At 40.0% G+C, this 18,968-nt stretch overlaps 1 protein-coding gene across 1 annotated transcript in view; it reads left to right on the plus strand.

Moving 5' to 3' along the window:
- The window catches only part of LOC126146446 (von Willebrand factor C and EGF domain-containing protein-like), a 178,417-nt gene that overhangs the window by 92,557 nt on the left and 66,892 nt on the right, over positions 1-18,968 (plus strand). Inside the window, exon 4 of the mRNA XM_049915621.1 lies at positions 7,663-7,781. Coding sequence (XP_049771578.1) covers positions 7,663-7,781 — 119 coding nt within the window. The remainder of the gene's footprint in view (positions 1-7,662; positions 7,782-18,968) is intronic.

Raw genomic sequence — 18,968 nt, forward strand, 5'->3', positions numbered from 1 at the left:
CCATCATCATCATCATCATTCATCCATTCATCCATTCATCATTCATCCATTCATCATTCATCCATTCATCATTCATCCATTCATCATTCATCCATTCATCATTCATCCATTCATCATTCATCCATTCATCATTCATCCATTCATCATTCATCCATTCATCATTCATCCATTCATCCATTCATCCATTCATCCATTCATCCATTCATCCATTCATCATTCATCCATTCATCATTCATCCATTCATCCATTCATCCATTCATCCATTCATCCATTCATCCATTCATCCATTCATCCATTCATCCATTCATCCATTCATCCATTCATCCATTCATCCATTCATCCATTCATCCATTCATCCATTCATCCATTCATCTATTCATCCATTCATCCATTCATCCATTCATCCATTCATCCATTCATCTATTCATCTATTCATCCATTCATCCATTCATCCATTCATCCATTCATCCATTCATCCATTCATCCATTCATCCATTCATCCATTCATCCATTCATCCATTCATCCATTCATCCATTCATCCATTCATCCATTCATCCATTCATCCATTCATCCATTCATCCATTCATCCATTCATCCATTCATCCATTCATCCATTCATCCATTCATCCATTCATCCATTCATCCATTCATCCATTCATCCATTCATCCATTCATCCATTCATCCATTCATCCATTCATCCATTCATCCATTCATCCATTCATCCATTCATCCATTCATCCATTCATCCATTCATCCATTCATCCATTCATCCATTCATCCATTCATCCATTCATCCATTCATCCATTCATCCATCATCATTCATCCATCATCATTCATCCATCATCATTCATCATCATCATTGTTCCTCTAATAACAAATTCCACTCACTGAAATCTAATCATAGTGTCATGTTGGTTATTTTGATTTATCATCTGTTTATTTGCCAATTTAATTAAAAAGATGTCTCACTAGGCATTACAGTCAGCACTTTCACTGTGGCTTTAAAGAAGAATAGGAAAAGGAAATCAAAGTGACTTCTAAATATAGGTTTGTTTAAGCTTGTTTCAGGCTTTCAAAAAATGTTTGAAGAAGAAAACCCTGCAGTACAATACAAATTTATTTTCAGGCAATACCTTGCTAAGTGTTTGTTTGGCTCCTGTAAAGGCTTTTCCCTGCAAAGAACACCCTTAAGTTTCAGCAAAGCTAAATAAGACACATTGTATTTTGGAATTTCCTACTACCTTCCCAAAGCTGGTGAACAATCATAACTATAGGGAAAAAAATGTTTCTGACTTTAACAAAAAATCATTTATCACCACCATAGTTGCAAATTCTAATAATTAAAAAAAGCAAACAAACAAAAGAACAGTCCAGTGCTGTTCATATCTTCTCCATGAACATAGTTTGTCCACACACAAACTACACAACAATATTTTGCTTCTCTGTTGTCACTAGTCTCACTGTAGGGAAAGCCTTACATCCCTCAGCCCAGTTCCACATTCATTCATCCATCCTGTCAATGATCCAGCTCATACGATGAGTAGTCGCTTGGCTTTTCTTATTGATTAAAAACTAAGCAGCAAGCCTCCTGCACTGAAATTCCTACAGTGGTGACCCCAGTATGAACGGCAGCATTTATTTTGATGTGATAAATGTATTTTGCGATTAGTGTTTGCTTCAACAATGATGTCAGTTCATGATCGCTGTCTTTTCAACAATTTGTATGGAATTGTGACTTAAGAATCACGCACACAGTCTCCTCTTCCACTTTGATAAGACTATGATTGGTGTGAAAGATGGAAGTAACATGCTACCAGATCTTACCATCAATAGTAGCAATGGTGAATGTGTCCACCAACAGTGTTCAATGTATTTCAGCCTCCTTAGTGCTTGCGGTAATGAAGCAAGTCTTGCCTCGCTGAACAAGACAGTATTCAGGCAGCTAATTCACATCTGCATCACAGCACCTTGTGTTACTTTCCATCTACATTTATAATCATATTCAGTGCCCAACCGAGTGGGCCACCCTCACAGTCCTTGGAATCTCGTCTGTGGTTGATCTTGTACCAAATGTTCTAGCCCATCCCCAACAGGACTTCTGGGGGCACATATACAATCAGGTTCTTAACCTAAACTATCAATCTCCAAACCAGAACACTCAGCAACATGATTCACAATCATCAAATTTTTATTACACATACCGGTATATGGAATCATTGATGATGCCACTAAGTTACTGGCCTTCTTAAGCCACATTAGGGGGTTAGGCCCACGTTATTAATGACATCACAGAAGCACCATTGGCTGAAATCAAATTCAACACAGGAAACGCTGTGTTGCTCCGCTCACTTGCCAAGATGCCAGAAAAACAGCTACAAGAAGTAAATTGTGAGGAAAGATTGGGAAGCAGGACATAACCTCCATGAATTGATCAACTCAGCTGTCGTGCCAGACACCATGCTCTGGATGCCCTGGTTAATTAAATTACCCCTTCAGATACAGTCAGCCTTAATCTTACACAAATGAAAGGTGAGAAAAACAAATTATTTCTAGCTGATAGACTTCTTGTAATCCCACAGCAATGACTATACTCATGATGTACAACAATAACAGCCACTTGCAAATTCCTGGCATGACACATCAGCCACAGCCATGAGAAGTCAGAGACATGAGCAATTAAGTGTACTCAAGAGTGATAGCATAAGTGATTGGCCCAGGAGTGGTGACATATGCATGGCCACAGCTGCCACACCTGTGCTGATAAGATGTCTCATGGCAGTGAGGGGCCAGGGCTGTGGCTCTATTGATGTCACTCATATTTCAGCAACTGGGTGTGCAGCTGTTCATTGTACAACCACCCAAACACAAGACACAGTCCACAATAGGCACACTGGATCACAACACATGAAAAAGCTGACTACAGCTCAAGTGGTTGAAACTAGTTCTGCCCCATCCACAAATGATGATGGTAGTCTGTGTGTTAGGCACTACATGAAATCAAGACACCTTTATAGAAACTGGCTCTGAAGTGAGTGTGATTCCTAGGGAACTGCCACAAATGGAACATACTACATCTGCCATCCACACACATGTTGCAAATGACACTTCTGTCATGCTATTTATGATGTCAGGTGCACTGTCAACCTCAGTTCATATGAGAAATTTACATGGCAGTTTGTGGTTGCGGATGTTCACAAACTGATCTTGGGCACAGATTTTCTGTGTCTGTTTCACCTCTCCTCTGACTGAACATGGGATCCTTAGCTAAACCAGCATTGGAGACTCAGTACTCAGAATCACTGGCAGTCCACCAGGGGGACTTCACCAGTACAGGCCCCTTCAATCTTTACACATGACATCTGCTTACAACTATTAATGACTATTGGGCTTTGTAGTCTGAACTACGAGCAGTGATGAAAAGCTGTGAACAAAAAATGAAGAAGCGGTTTGAGCTAAACAACTAGAATTATAAGTGGAAACTGGCACATCATTAGGTTGGGAACTAGATGTTACACAATCTTACCTAAGGCAATCAAAGAGGGAACACCACCACTGTATGCAAATTCCTACCACAAACAAGACAGCACCTGGCTGAGATGTCAATGGACTGCACATGTTGACAGTTGGTACAGACCACACCTCATCACTCACAAAAAATACAGGTCAGTGTGGTAAACTTTACTAATAGTATGCATGCAGCTACTACGTGTGGCCCCTGTGTTCCCTACACAGTGTGTGTGTGTGATGTGTAAACAGAGAGGAGTCAAACATGAGTCCATACCCAGGGTCCAATTTGGTGTTAACTGTGCTTTGACAGAAGACCTTTAAGCTTCAGTAGCAGAGATTTTATATGGGGAGTGACTAAACCAACAGGCAGATTCCCTCTCTCCAGTACAGCCACTGGCCGCTACAGAGTTGCCAGCCCTAGGGCCAGTTGTACAGTTTAGGGATAAATCCAGGGATAAATAACCGAGGAATAGACTAACCACAGTTTAACTTGGGGTGCACTTTTTATGATGTCATTTTATTCCCTGGTTAGTTATTCCTGGAACAGCATATCTGACAGTTAAGTTGGTAACAAGTGAATAGCACCCTGGGTATTTACATCTACATTATTTTGTATTTACTTAGTTGCTGCCTGTAGGAAATAGCGTGTCACATGAGTCATAAGTGTTCTAGGTCACAAATATATTTGCTTGAGGATACCTAGAGACTGGTAGGTACTGTAAATGAGGTAGTTTAGTAGAAAACACAAAAACTACTGCAGTCTCGTTCAAGGAAAATTAGTGGAAAACATTTAACTAAATTGTTAGGGTACTTATATACATAACAATATAATGATTAATATTGAAATTAAAGGATCAGGTATTTGTTACTTGATCAGTAAGTAATTTCTAGATTTCTGAATAAAGTATGGGAAAATATATGCATCAGTTTCCATTCACAAACAACTTCACTTGTGTTGACAAGAGGAAAGACATAAATATTATGCCCAGAAAAGGTAGCAGAGGCTATATATTGGTACCACCCTATACATGGAATGTTAGTTCCAAATTTTGTGCAATGAAATAAAAGATTTGATAAAATTGTCAACAGCACACCAGTCTGTTTGATTCAGATGTACACACAACAGTAGTCCATCAAATGTAGCTGTATGGTAGGTGGCAAAATGTAAGTAGGCACATAATACAGAAGCAACTGTGAAATGCTGTCTGCTTTGTGAAATAGTTGGTCTTTCCAGTCTTGCCAATGAACTTTGACAACATGGGTATCATGGAGATCAATTTGACTGAAAATTCTGAGAAGTACTGGCTAGCTTGCTGTTATATTTACATCTTAAAATGATTAATTCCTTACTGCAGCAATGAATGTTCTACACAGACTGCCCTTCCTGAATTATTGAACACTATTTGTGCATCCACTTTAACAATTCTTGGGCATACTGTTTATATGATGTGATTATTGATTATATTGAGGATATATGTGAGGAATAAGATACTAGCATTTACAATAAGCACTCATCATCTGTTTTTACAATCCAGGGATAGAAATGTACCTATGGCAAATATCAAACTGAAGGCTGTTGTTATTGTATCTCACCTTAAATGTTAGAAAAACTGAAAGCATTTCATACATAATTTTGGCTTGTGCAGTCATCTCCAGCAGCTATATGTAATCTGGGAGGCATGACACTTTTGTGGTAATCTTCCTTTTTTCTACAGTCATCTTGGCTTAAAACTGTAAGCTTTGTTTTCGGAGAAACAATACTTACTTTCAAATGGAAAAAAAATTAGTAGAGCTCTAGATGGTGCTGCTTCAAATGTAGCTTCACAAGAACCAGAGAAGGGAAGAAGTGTATTGGTTGAAAAAAGAGCATAAAGCTCAAAATTAGGATCATAAAATAGAAATTAAAACGTATCATTTCAGAATAAAAGTATATTAATTTACATTTGTTTACTTTATTTTCATTTAATTACATCAGAGAACTAAAATAATTAAAAAACTGTCTCTTGTGTGTGTTGATCATTGTCACACACATCCCTTTCATAATCCTGCTGGCTGTCTCCTCGTCAGTTCCAGTTAAGTCTCCAATGGACAGAAGGAAATGACCAGAGGCAAAACATCTGTGTGTCAGTAGTGGCTGCTCCATTGGCGGGACAGTCATTTCTGAAAGAAAGAAAAGAATGACATGAGACAATTAAATAGAAATTCAAAAACATAGCTTGACAGCCACTCCTTCCACAGTCATGATTATGCAGATTCAGTAACTAAAGATTCCTATTAGCTTCTTAAAACATAAAGATAACAATTACTTTGATACATATTAATGTGGTTATGTGGATAATACTAATAACTGAGAAATAAAACTGCTATCTGATATAGCTTTCTTTTAAAAAACTGACTTTCCCATTAATTTTACTGCATCAAACTTAGCTTGAGTAAGAACAGATAATTTACATGTTTATGGGAATAATGCTAGGTTGTGAAAAATTTTGGTCTGAAGCATTCACTAAAAGATGAAAAGCTGTTGTCCTAATGGGAGATAAGTGAACAATATTTTCCACTATAGATGTGGCTGAATGAACTCAGGACATTTGTATACAAACAAACTTGTTGCATTAACAAAATGCTAATTTTCCTCTTAATCTTACTGTGTTAAGCTTAGCTTGAGTAAGCACAAATAGTTCACAGGCTTCAGCGAATGACAGATGGGAGACAATATTGTTCCTCTGAAACAGGAGGGGGGGACGACAATGCACCATCTTGTTTGTTAGCACAAGAAGTGATCCTTCTGATACTGCAACTGAAGAATTTACACACTGACCAGCAATCTTGCTATGGCCATATCTAGTGACATTTCCCCCTACCATACCCAGTATCATCTGCACTAAAAGGGGAGAGGGGCCACCATCACACTTACTAATGAGAAATGGTACATTCATGTCCAGTGTTGTTGCCAGTTGCAGCATGGATTGTCATGCACATCTTTGTAAAGAATGCATGAATGGCCGAGACCTCCAGTGACCTCTTCCTGCCAGTGCTCTACACTGCAGGGGAGAGGACTCTGTGGGAAAATCACCATTTATGTCAATAAATATCATGCAAATAAAACTCTAGTAGCAGTATTTGTTGGAACAGGAATGGGTAGGAATTACTAACTCACATCTGTATATTAGAAAACCAACCTTATAAATGTCAGCATGTAGCCATATTACAAATTAACTTGCAATGGGATGTAAAATGACTTGTTCAACACCATTATGATTTATAGTGCAAAACAAAATGATCCATGGAACATGAAGCAAGCTAACTAGCTATCAATGATCTGCTGCACTCAACTGTCAACAGTTTCTCTCTCTCTCTCTCTCTCTCTCTCTCTCTCTCTCTCTCTCTCTCTCTCTCTCTCTCTCTCTCTCTCCTCTCTCTCCCTCTCCCTCTCTCCCCCCCACCCCACCCCCTTTCTCTTGGTGACAAACTTCTGGGTGTGCTATATGTTGATTGTTCTTCTCTCACAACAGTATTCATTCTGACTTAAGTGAACTTTGCCTTTGTTGGGGTGTAATTAGTCACTAAACCTTCAGTGAGTTCTGCTGTTTCATCACTAGCAGGGCTTTCAGTACCCAATTCTTGTTTGTCTGCTGCACAGCTAGTCTTGGGATGAACTTCAGTGTCTCACTGCTGTCCTGTTTATCAAAGCTTAAGTCTAGAAGATTACTCTCAACTATCATTTCTAAACTCATAGTATCTCTAGAAATCATATAAATGCATTGTCACATCATCAGTTTCTAGAGTGCCTGTAAAATACCCTTTCTTCTCAGAGCTACAATCTTGAATAAATTATTTTAAAGTTATTGTTGTGTGAAATTTGTATTCAGTCTTAAACTTTTAGTGACTCTCTAATGTCATTTTCAGGAGATTTCTATAGACCATTTGGTACTTTAATGATGCCAGTTGTATAAAATACCCAGTGGCCTACAGAAATCACCTGGTTATGAGTGACAGAAGCTGTAAAACCTTTATGGCTGAATACAAATACGACACTACAAGAACTCCATGAAACATTTATCCAAGTACCTAAGTATCTTCCTTTACAGATATTTTCACTTGATATTTGAAATATGTGTTTGAACATCTTTAACTATCATGTCTCACATTTAGGGCAGCTCTGAGCTGTATTACCAGTGAATGTCCAGAGCACTTGTTTGATGTGGAATTGCCAAAAGGTTGCTATCATACACATGAGTTGGACACCTGCTGTGCATCGGGTGAACTTTGTGGTGAGTAGACATAAAGACTCTTCCTCTTCTTGTGTAATACTGGTTTTCATTGTTAACATAACTGTAAAAGTGTTTCTGCATTATTTTTCATATGCAGCATAAATTATTTTACCTAATTAAATAGTTCAAAAATATAACAGCAAATTGTATATTATGGGCATCTACAACTGAAGGTATTCATTCTTGACAAACTGGAAACAGATGTTGTATGATCCTTTAATAGTACTGCCAGTTTAACAACATTAGTTGCATCTTCAGCTACACCTAAATAAAGAAGAATAGCATGTGAAGGAATTTATATTTAATATCTCTGTCCATTTTTAAGTCCCTTTTTCTGGTTTTAAAACTTAACTGTTCTCTTTAGTCACCTTCTTTTATGACCATCTTCTTCATTCCACCTGTTATAAGTTTTAACTTTCATCACTATTTCAAGAATTTATTGTGGGGGACATCCAGTGCACTCAACTTTTTCCTGTAAATCATCTGCAATTAAGTAAGTTGACTCCTATATTCAAATTTGTTTTTGCCAGTTACAAATTGTATACCACATTATTTTTATTCTCCCTAGATTCTTGCCATTTCTGCAATTTTTTTATAATTTTTAATTCTCTCATGTGCTACTAAAGGATTATACAACAGCTGTTTGCTGTTTATTTTTCAAGAAAGTTAATGAGAGATCAGTTCCATTTATGAATATGAATATGAACATTAACATTTAAAATACAAAAATGAGACAAGTAATATGTGGGACAGAAGACTAACATCTATTTATCAGCCCCAAAAATAGGAATAATCCAGGCAGAACTGACTCATCCACACTAACAATTAAAAAATCTCTTGTTACCACAATTTTGAAATTTTGTCTCGTACACTCATTGTGTTCTGTATATCCCATCAAGGAGGAGAACCTTCAGTGATGTAGAATGAATCAATATACACTTGAACAAAGGTGAGCAGTGACTATAAACTTGTGGGGGGACAGTGTCGAGTAATATGTCTGTCCAGAGAACACACAAAAAACTGGAACATCTGGGTGGACTCCTGAGAAGTCAGTTCAGTTTAGAGCCTTAACCTTGCATCATATCGAGTGGCTGTATGCTGTGTTATGAGAATAAAGCAATATCATCATACCAATATGTCATCTATGTTATTCCTAAGATCCCTGCACCTAGTAGGGAAATCTACCATATCAGTGATCCACGACAACTGCATAAGAAGATGGGGTGACATTTCATTCAATATAATGATAATACACAGTAACAGTACAGCCATCTTGCATCAGTTACATCACCCCCACCAGTTCCTCTAGATTGTCTCTCAAGGGTTAATATGACTGATGTGCAACATCAGTGTGATAAGTCAGCCAGTGCTCAAATATGAACTAAATAAAACTATGGATGTTTCTTATCAAGAAATTAGTGTTCCAGATCATCACTACAGTGGCCACTATTGAACGTTGTATAAGAATCAGTATCATGATTCAGCAGGACAAGTCGGACAAGGTATATGATATGACAATATGAATATGAACAATAAAAAGACTCTTGCACCAAGTGCCTCAGCTGCTTTGTGAACACTATTAGCGAATATGACTGCCATGTATGGCAGAGTACAACAGGACACACACTGCCTGGACACGATAACCAGATCTGCAACTGCACCCTGATTACTCCACAATACTTAATTGGTTATAATGTTTTTCATGACTGCACTAGTGCAACCACTTTGTTTGGAGACTCAGCACATGCTGCCTTCATTCTTGCCAGAACAATTGGCACTTTGGTTTGAGACAATGGAATTTGTCTGTACCTCATTAGTAATTTTGGATGATCACTCTCATTTCATGACTTCAATTTGCCACTTAGCAGAGCATGCTGACAGTATGTGATATAATACTTGCCACATGAACAAAATAAATAAGAAGCATCAAAATCCACCTAACTCCAGTGATTGTCGCATACCCATAAACAACTACTAAAACAGGCAATCTGTGATGAACAAGTTGCCCCATCTGTAGTGCCAACTATGGACACTACTTGCCTTGACCCACACACCAGATGTGGCATTATGGAATTTATGGGTTGTCAAGCTTCTGCTATGCCTACAACTTACCATGATTGCTCATGAGATGATGCTAAAGCAGCAGCTTTGGCTGGTGAACAGAATATTTGCTTTCAAATAACTACCGGCAATTCAGCCAGGTAACACTTTCAGCGACCGCCGATATTTCGGCGGGAGAACACCCCACCATTTTCAAAGCAAACTGCAATGGACAGGCGGCGTACATGCAAATTTAATACCTCAGTTCTCGGACCGAAGCAGGAAAGATAACCTCTCTCTCTCTCTCTCTCTCTCTCTCTCTCTCTCTCTCTCTCTCTCTCTCTCTCTCTACACTAGTGCCACCAAAGATGACCAAAGTCAGAGCTATCGATAGTGAGACTATGAATTCGCAGGTGAGGCAGCATTGACTCTGTTCCTCTGTTTTTTGACAAGGGAGAGAGCCGGATTCCAAACAGAGTTTAAACAGAAACCTCCATCCCTGTTAACAAGATTGCTCGCTAATTTAATCTCAACTGCCTCCCTAATAACACTGTCCCAATAGCTGGACGTGCATGCCAATATCTCGGTGTTATTATATAACATGGGGTGACCAGTATCCAAGCAATGTTCGGCAATAGCAGATCTATTTGGCTGCTGTAATCGTGTGTGCCGTTTATGCTCAGTACATCTGTCCTCCACGGTCTTGATAGTTTGACCAATATATGCCATGCCGCAGCTACAAGGAATACAATATACACCCGCCTTATGCAGTCCAAGATCATCCTTAACGGAACTCAAAAGTGCTCTAATTTTAGATGGAGGTTGGAAAACACATTTCACATCGTATTTCCGTAAAATACGACCGATCTTATTGGACGTGTTTCCTACGTAAGGCAAGAAGGCAGTAGACTTAGGTGTTGACTCAGAATTATCATCAATCACCCAATGTACAGTTGGTCGATAGCGCAATGCACGTTCAATCTGTCTGTCACTGTAACCATTTTGACAAAATGTAACTTCAAGATGGGACAGGTCAGCTGGCAAAGTCTCAGCGTCAGAAACGACATGTGCCCTGTGTACCAAGGTACGAAGTACCCCTTCACGCTGAGCCGAATGGTGACAACTATTAGCTTGTAAGTACAAGTCGGTGTGAGTACGTTTTGTGTAGACTGCATGTCCCAATGATCCATCATCCTTCCTCCTAACCAACACGTCGAGAAAGGGAAGGCAACCATCCTCTTCCACCTCCATCGTAAAACGAATGTTCGGGTCGATAGAGTTCAGATGTTCTAGAAAGACATTCAGATTCTCCCTACCGTGAGGCCAAACAACGAAGGTATCGTCAACATATCTAAAGAAACAGGCGGGTTTTAAAGGCGCCGACTCCAATGCACGTTCCTCGAAGTCTTCCATAAACAAATTTGCGATCACAGGATACAACGGACTACCCATCGCAACTTCATCTGTCTGCTCGTAATACTGGTCATTAAATAAAAAGTAAGTGGATGTCAACACATCCCTAAAGAGATTAGTTAAATCAGCACCAAACCTGGCTTCAATTAACCGCAACGAATCAGACAGAGGAACACGAGTGAAGAGAGAGACCACATCGAAACTCACTAAAATATCAGAGTCATTCAGCCTCAGTCCATCCAAACGATGTAAAAAATCAGCTGAGTTCCTGATATGATGTTCACACCATCCTACTTGTGGACTCAACAGAGAAGCAAGATGCTTGGATACACGATATGTCGGGGCGCCGATGTTACTCACTATAGGACGGAAAGGAACCCCTTCCTTATGAACCTTTGGAAGGCCATATAACCTAGGGGGAACCGCACTATAGGTGTTAAGCCTCTTGATTGTGTCCTGCGCCAAACCACTTTTCTTCAGGAGGCTGTTGGTCTTTCTCTCAAATTTTCGTGGGGTCAGCATCGATTCTGCGATACGTTGAATCAGATAGTAAACGTTGCATCTTTTGTACATAATCATGTTTATTTAAAACAACGGTGGCATTGCCCTTGTCAGCAGGTAAAATAACAATACTGGGATCAACTTTGAGAGAGCGTAAAGCAGCCCTCTCTGCTGCTGTTACATTACTCTTGGGTGGACGAGCCCTAGTCAAAACACGGCATGCCTCCCTCCTAACTTCCTCTGCAGCATCAGGAGGTAGTTTGCAAACTGCCTGTTCAATTGAACTAATAAAATCAACTACCTGCAAATTCTTCGGAGTGGGTGCAAAATTTAAACCCTTCTTTAGCACGGATAAGGTTGCGTCGTCAAAAGATTTCTCTGTGAGATTTATCACAGAGAGGGCTGCCTTACGCTCTCTCAAAGTTGATCCCAGTATTGTTATTTTACCTGCTGACAAGGGCAATGCCACCGTTGTTTTAAATAAACATGATTATGTACAAAAGATGCAACGTTTACTATCTGATTCAACGTATCGCAGAATTGATGCTGACCCCACGAAAAGTGTTGAGAGAAAGGCCAACAGCCTCCTGAAGAAAAGTGGTTTGGCGCAGGACACAATCAAGAGGCTTAACACCTATAGTGCGGTTCCCCCTAGGTTATATGGCCTTCCAAAGGTTCATAAGGAAGGGGTTCCTTTCCGTCCTATAGTGAGTAACATCGGCACCCCGACATATCGTGTATCCAAGCATCTTGCTTCTCTGTTGAGTCCACAAGTAGGACGGTGTGAACATCATATCAGGAACTCAGCTGATTTTTTGCGTCGTTTGGATGGACTGAGGCTGAATGACTCTGATATTTTAGTGAGTTTCGATGTGGTCTCTCTCTTCACTCGTGTTCCTCTGTCTGATTCGTTGCGGTTAATTGAAGCCAGGTTTGGTGCTGATTTAACTAATCTCTTTAGGGATGTGTTGACATCCACTTACTTTTTATTTAATGACCAGTATTATGAGCAGACAGATGAAGTTGCGATGGGTAGTCCATTGTCTCCTGTGATCGCAAATTTGTTTATGGAAGACTTCGAGGAACGTTCATTGGAGTCGGCGCCTTTAAAACCCGCCTGTTTCTTTAGATACGTTGATGATACCTTTGTTGTTTGGCCTCACGGTAGGGAGAATTTGAATGTCTTTCTAGAACATCTGAACTCGATCGACCCGAACATTCGTTTTACGATGGAGGTGGAAGAGGATGGTTGCCTTCCCTTTCTCGACATGTTGGTTAGGAGGAAGGATGATGGATCATTGGGACATGCAGTCTACAGGAAATGTACTCACACTGACTTGTACTTACAAGCTAATAGTTGTCACCATTCGGCTCAGCGTGAAGGGGTACTTCGTACCTTGGTACACAGGGCACATGTCGTTTCTGACGCTGAGACTTTGCCAGCTGACCTGTCCCATCTTGAAGTTACATTTTGTCAAAATGGTTACAGTGATAGACAGATTGAACGTGCATTGCGCTATCGACCAACTGTACATTGGGTGATTGATGATAATTCTGAGTCAACACCTAAGTCTACTGCCTTCTTGCCTTACGTAGGAAACACGTCCAATAAGATCGGTCGTATTTTATGGAAATACGATGTGAAATGTGTTTTCCGACCTCCATCTAAAATTAGAGCACTTTTGAGTTCCGTTAAGGATGATCTTGGACTGCATAAGGCGGGTGTATATTGTATTCCTTGTAGCTGCGGCATGGCATATATTGGTCAAACTATCAGGACCGTGGAGGACAGATGTACTGAGCAGAAACGACACACACGATTACAGCAGCCAAATAGATCTGCTATTGCCGAACATTGCTTGGATACTGGTCACCCCATGTTATATAATAACACCGAGATATTGGCATGCACGTCCAGCTATTGGGACAGTGTCATTAGGGAGGCAGTTGAGATTAAATTAGCGAGCAATCTCGTTAACAGGTATTTGAAAGTTGTATACGCCAGGAGAAACTCAGGTCTCAGAATATTTGCTGTGCTACAGCACAGACAACACAACAGTTCTGTAGACAATATCCCACACAGTGCTAGATCTGAGCCAAACCCCTCTGACACACATTGAAAGTGATGGTGATGTCGCCAACCCCAGCTAGGACACCAAACTCACTCACACACCACTGTTCTCCACCAAGTGCTGTCACTGCCCAAAGGTCACCAAATTGCTGGTATTGTGCACAGTTTGGTGATACCACATGTAACTCCAAGCCTCCCTGCAGCTATGGCAAACTACTACACCCCCCCCCCCCCCCTCCCAAACTCTAAACAGGGGTTGCAGTAGAAACATTGATCTTTGCTGACATTTCAAGCCACCAATGCCTACAATGCTTGGAACAAACATCCTTGGCAACAGTTTCAGCACTGGGAGGAAGGCTCTATATATTTGATCAAAATGTGTGTCAATACTTCCTCACTGGTAAAGTGTCAGACATCAGTATAGTACCAAGACGCACAAATGCAACGCAACTATCTAGCGCAACATCCCTAAAGCTCTGCTCTGCAAATGACTTGCATATCACTGTGTGCAATCACTAGCTGTACCTTGGAACTAGTTTCAGATCAACAGTTCCCATGGAACTTCATTACAGATGTGAGTGAACCAGTCATAAGGATAGAGTTCCTACAGCACTTTCACCATATTAAAAAAAAAAAAAAAAAAAATGCAGTGCTACTGCAGCACGACATCAGGTGACTCATTCCAGAATTATTCACTCAAATATTTCTTTGTGCACCAGAAACTACCTCAAGCTCTGTTGGGCATCAGCATGATGTCACTTAGTCTAACGAGTTAAAGGAGTGTGTTATGACAATGTAGAACCTAATGATGAAACACCAACTTTATCTGGAGACTCGAAAAGCATAGGATGCACTTCTTGCTGACAATACAGTGCTTCAACATGTACAGAGGTGTCCACTGTACTTGTGCACAGGCGCAAACAATGCAAGAGCCTTTCACTTGCACATCACACAGTCGATGTCAGCACTACCTATGCCATGCTCACTCTGACAGATGACGCCCCACCGTCACTATAACCCACAGCTGCACAGTCAATGACATTGAGCACACCACACTGAACAAAGGTCAGTAAGGCACATTCTGCCTCATCTCTGTGCATCAGATGAGTGTACCATACAGTCATCCAACCAGTCACAAGTGAATGTTCAACAATGTCCATCAATAATGGTACAGCACACTGAAATCTCTCAACGCCCAGTCCACAGCCATCCACCATAAAGAACAGTGGCTGGCATGTGACACTTCCAGACTGCAAATGTGGTGCTTGATTAACTTTCACAGTTAGGGATGGTCTGCCCTTCATACAGCCCATGGACTTCTACAATAAAACTTATATTGAAGTAGGATGAATCTGCAAGACTCTGCAGTGATTATGGAGCTCTTAGTGCACAAACAATGTGAAACAGTTTCCAGATCCCAAATAACCAAGACTTTACGTACTCTGTAGTGGGTGCAACTATTTTCCGTGTCACTGATTGCAGAAAAGCTTACTTTCAAATACTTATGAGCCCAGACAATGTCTCAAAGACAACAGTAACCACATATTGGGACTTTCTGATTTCCTCTTCCTGCCCTACAGATTAAAGAATGCAGCTCAAACTTGGCAGCAGTTCACTGATGGAGTTCTCTTCAAATTTTGTTTTTGTTGTGCTTACCTTGATGATATCCTAACATTTTCTGCCGCCCCACACAACCACAAAAGGCATCTTGAACTAGTTCTGGCTGCCCTCTAGGATAAGAGCAGGGTCATAAATAACAATCACAATTGTGGAAAGCTGAAGTGAACTTACTCTGACACTTACAAAATGCTGCAGGGTTCAAACCCATCTCCAAATGAATGGTACTCTTTAAGCAGTTACCCTCCCCACAGAATTACTATGGCCTATGACACTAGGCATTGTAAAATTTTACTGATATCTGCTGCCACAGATGGCAGCAATACTGACCCCCTCCCCCCATCTCACTGATACTTTCACTGGAGAAAATACACAATGAGAGAAGAAATTGGAATGGACTGATAAAATACAGGAGTTCTTCATACTAGCCACAGACTGCTTCATTTATTCTCAAAATTCATCTGTTCAACAAATTGAAATTGAAAGGAAAATTGACCTTACAAAGTAAGAGTTTTGCTGTTATTTAGGTGGGAGTGTTCAGGAGGTTCCATTTATGGTCCAAATGAAGGGAAGTCATGTGGAACCACCTGTAAGGTGTATTCATATGGACACAGGGTATAACAACGAGGAAGGGATATGGCCTGGAGTGGGTGATGATAGAACTGACAGACAAGCAGCAGAAGACTCGACACAGGTTCAGTTTAGAAATATAACGGTATGTTCTGATAGAACAGGACTTGGGAATGGGTTTGAATGTAAATTAGAGGTGAAGGACCATACTCTATTTTTTGTAAAGCCCTACTGCATACTAGTTTCAAGACAAGAGGCTGTGTTAAAAAAATCAAAAGTATTTTGCAGTGGGAGTCATTGAGTGGTGCCAAAATGTGTATGACAACCACTTAATAGTAGTTGGGAAGAAAGAAGGAACTGGGGAATAGTGATTAATGCCCAACATTTGAATGAAATTTTAGTACAGCAGAATGATGGGGCAGGCAGTATGGAGGAAATGTTACAAAAGTTTGACGGGCCCAAGTACTAAACATTGGTAGAAATTACCTGCAGTTATTGGAAAATAATGCTTGCTGAGTAGTCAGGAAAGTATACTGCCTTCCTTCATGAAGGAAAATGCTATCAGTTTCCGATGGTGCCTTTTGGATTGAACGTGACAATATGTTTTCATTCGGGTAATGGATGATGATAGGTAAGGCCTTGTTGAGTGGTATTAGCATTACATGGATGATATTTTGATTTCAAGCAAAAGATAGGAGGAGCATTGAGATTTGTTGACTGACGTACTATCTGCATTAGATAAAGAGGGGACTGATGTAAAATTAGCAAAATCAGAATTTTTTCAAGAAGTGAAGTACTTGGGACATGTTGTTAAGGAAATGGAGATAGCACCAGATCCTGAGTAGCTTAAAGTGAGAGGAACTGGCAGTGCCCACAAACCAAAAGCAATTGGAAGCTTTGTTGAGATTATTAGGCTTCTATTGCAAATTTGTTAGTGGGCACTTAATCAATGATCGATCTCTGATGGAGCTGCTTAAGAAGAATTACACATGGATGTGAACTGAGCGATGGGAGCAAGTGTTTAGAAGTCTGAAGGATGAACTTCTCTGTGGAAAAATATTGTACCATCCTGATTGTATTATCCAATTTTGTATCACTTTAGATGCAAGTGGGTATGGACTGGGTGTGGAAGTGTTTCAAAATGGACCCACATCAGAAGGAATGATTAAGCATAGGACAATTGTTTGGCTGTTGATCATTGGCAGCATCATAGAGGAATTGTAGTTTGTCTGAACTGGAAGCTCCGACTTCGTTGGGGTGTGGGTGTTCCAGAAAATTGAACATTACTTATTGGTAATTCATAGCTCACAAGGCATTCAGTTTTCTTAGAACTGGAGATAATGTAAGAGGTTGTGAGAATGTCATAACAGACACTTTCTCAGATTCCAAGGGTAAGAGGGAATGACCAGGAGGTGACACAGGACAAGGGTGAGATAAAAATATTATACTTCAAAAAAGAGAGAGATTAGAATGTGATTAGGAAGGTGTGTCAGAGCATTAGACATGAGGAGAATGCAGATTAAAACTTGAGGTTGCCCAAGCATTATTTGAGCTCTGGTACTTATCAAAAGGTCAAGGTCTATCATACTCTGCACAAAGGTATTCTTTTAAGGAGGAAGTATGATGAAGTGGAAGACTGGAAACTATGCTTTCTGGTACATAATGTAGAGAAATTAATTGATATAGTGGAAGAAAGTTACTGACTGTTTGGGCCATGCAAGTGAACTGCCAAGCTCCAAGGAAGTTCGTATTTAACAACTTGTGGAGGAGGGTGAGAAAGAAGCTAGCTACATGTGAGAAGGTGAAGGCAACTACCATATCAATTTGCCTGGAACTTGTGGTCTAGTGGAGAGCGTTGTTGCCTCTGGATCATGGGATGCCGGGTTCAGTTCCTGGCAGGCTTGAGGATTTTCTCTGCCCGGGTACTGGGTGTTTGTGTTGTCCTCATCACTTCATAATCATCATTCGTGACAGTGGCTAGATTGGATTGGGTAAAAAAGTTGGAACTGTGTAAGGGTGCTGGTGACAGCACAGTTAAGTGCCCCACAAGCCAAACATCACCACCATGTCAATTCAGGGTTTGAGTCAAAGTGTACTCACGTCTAGACCTAACAAATTAATAGCAGAAGACTTGTTTGGCCCTTTTCCAGTGCCAAGAGTAGTTACACATTTTTGATCCTAGAGACGTTTCCAAGGTTTGTCAAACTCTATGCAAGGAGAGGCCTTTCTGTTGGATAATAGTCCTCAGTTTGTGTCTAGGTGGTTCAAGCAGTGCATGGAGAAAACACAAAGGGACATGAATGAGAGGGTTATGAAGGAACTGAATAGGAGTGATCAAAGAAAACACACTCAAAGAAATTTTGGCATGTATACCATGGGCCATTTGATGTAGCACACAAGCCCCATGAAAATGCATATTTACTGGTGTACACAAGATCTAAGAAGGAATTACGTTTGGGAAAAATCATAGATATGAAACCATATCCACAGGGAGGAAGTATGTGATGAGGACTATTAGAGGTAATCTTTCTCCATGCACAATTTATAGTAATTTAAATGTATTAAGGTAGAAACATTTAATCATATGGGATAGAACATGTGCTGATGTGGTTGGACCAAAAGGGGTTACATAGAGGATTTCAGTTACTTAATCTGATAGGTAATAAAACATCACATAATATTGATTGGTACTAACAGAGTGGGTGATGATTTCAGCAGATGTAGAGGAATGAACTTAACAATGAGAGATTTTATCAATTAGCAAGTTAGTAGTGTGTTCAGTTTTGATTTACGTCCAAGCTGGAAAATTTTAGTGAGAGTTGGTTCACTATAGCAGAAAGTTCTGCATACAAAGTGATGAAATGAATATTTTTTGGTATATGTCACAATTTTATGTATAATTATCTAAGAGGAAACCTTGTTGTAGTATAGGTACAAGAAGTATTTGCCCAACTCAATCAATGATTTTCTTTAGT

This window comes from Schistocerca cancellata, chromosome 2, assembly GCF_023864275.1.
Source record: "Schistocerca cancellata isolate TAMUIC-IGC-003103 chromosome 2, iqSchCanc2.1, whole genome shotgun sequence".
Classification (NCBI taxonomy): domain Eukaryota; kingdom Metazoa; phylum Arthropoda; class Insecta; order Orthoptera; family Acrididae; genus Schistocerca; species Schistocerca cancellata.